Source organism: Osmerus mordax, chromosome 21 (genome assembly GCF_038355195.1).
Source record: "Osmerus mordax isolate fOsmMor3 chromosome 21, fOsmMor3.pri, whole genome shotgun sequence".
In the NCBI taxonomy this organism is placed as follows: domain Eukaryota; kingdom Metazoa; phylum Chordata; class Actinopteri; order Osmeriformes; family Osmeridae; genus Osmerus; species Osmerus mordax.
Window position 1 is genome coordinate 10,964,307 of NC_090070.1, and position 1,709 is coordinate 10,966,015.

General features: G+C 44.8%; 1 protein-coding gene across 1 annotated transcript; it reads left to right on the forward strand.

Annotated features, from left to right (window-relative positions):
* Positions 1-341: 341 nt before the first annotated feature.
* Positions 342-1,313, forward strand: LOC136965679 (trace amine-associated receptor 7e-like). Its single transcript, XM_067259864.1, has one exon. It carries the CDS (start codon positions 342-344, stop codon positions 1,311-1,313), a length of 972 nt encoding a protein of 323 aa, XP_067115965.1.
* The last annotated feature ends 396 nt before the right edge of the window (positions 1,314-1,709 follow it).

The following is a 1,709-nucleotide window of genomic DNA, read 5'->3' on the forward strand; positions in this document are numbered from 1 at the left end:
TATTTACTACTTGATTACGAACACATTTAATTGCTCTCGAGCATGTGAGAGTTTGACCGTCATGGAAACAGACAAACAGAAAGAGGTGTTAAGTGGCTCCTCTGGCGCCGACTGAGAGTTCAAGCTCATTAGTGAAGTTTGTTGACTATTCTGGAAGGTGGGGGGAGAGGAAGAGGAGGTGATGAAGATGGTGACGCAAGTTAGGAGGAAGGACACAAGGAAAAGGGGAGACAGAGAGGAAGCTGAAGGACTGAACTTTCAGAGATAAATACAGGAGGGGACTCTAGTGGTGAGGTAGGTCAGGGAGGTGGGTGAGCTGATCTCTCTTCCTTTGCCTCCTCATGCAGATCCTGCCAGGAGAGGAGGAGATACAAGATCTTCTGTCCTGCCAGCTCAACACTTCCTGCCAGACGCAGGTTCGCTCCAGGAACGAGTCTGCCCTCGTCTACACTGCCCTCTCCTTTGTGTCTCTGCTGACGGTGCTGCTCAACATGCTGGTCCTCATCTCCATCTCCCACTTCAGGCAGCTCCACACCCCCACCAACGTCCTGATCTTCTCCCTGGCCCTGGCCGACCTCCTGGTGGGAGCACAGATGATCCCTCTGGATATGATCACCAGATCCAACCCCTGCTGGTACCTGGGCAGGCTGATGTGCTATCTGGTCCCCTATGCCAGCTGCATCTTTAGCTCCTCCTCGATATGGAACCTGGCTCTCATATCTGTCGACCGCTACATTGCTGTGTGTAAACCACTCCTGTATCCCTCCAGGGTCACGATGAGGAGAATAATTTCATGTACTATTCTCAACTGGACTTTTTCTTTCACTTACTGCAGCTGGTTGCTGTTACACCACTTTGGTAAACCATATCCCTATGACAGTTGTAGTGGACTGTGTGTGGTAATATTGACAACCAACTCTTGGACTGTTGACCTCTTTGTTGCTTTTCTCTGCCCTTGCTGTGTCATAATTGTTCTTTGCATAAGAATATTCACTGTTGCAATCTCCCAAGCCAGGAGCATCAAGTCCAACTCAGTGAGCACTGACTTGATGAAGAAGAGTAAATCAGAGAGAAAAGCAGCAAAAACTCTCAGTTTAGTTATAGTAATTTATCTGCTTTGTTTTGCTCCATACTTTAGTTCCCATTTCGCTGATTGGTTTTCACAGATGGTTATGATTTGGATAGCTCAGATAAACTCCTGTCTCAACCCTCTGATCTATGCTTTCTTTTACCCGTGGTTTAAAAAGTCTATGAAATGCATCATAACCCTGAAGATACTGCAGCCCTTCTCCTCTGAACTCAGCCTGATGTAGTGTCTATTTTACATTGTCCACCTTCTCACTGTGTCTCAGAGGGAGTCAGGGTTTTAATGGTTTGATAAATGATGAAATGACAATGAGTTACTATTCCTGCTCAGTGCACTGTGTGACTGTGCTTCAACCGTCCATTTTCGATATACTACGGTAATCATGGGATATCATATTTGACTCAATTTATATGTTAATTATATACCTGCTATATACCTGCTGAGTCTGCACAGGGTTACTGTTCTAGTCCAAAGTTAAAGGAAATTAAAGCTAAACTCAGGAAAATAAGGAAAAAATAATATGATATCATGTTAAAATTCTTTGTTTTACAGCATGAAAGCATTTCAGTTAAATCTAAGGCTGCATCCCTGAGTGGTTGTATCTGTCCATGTTTGACAGACT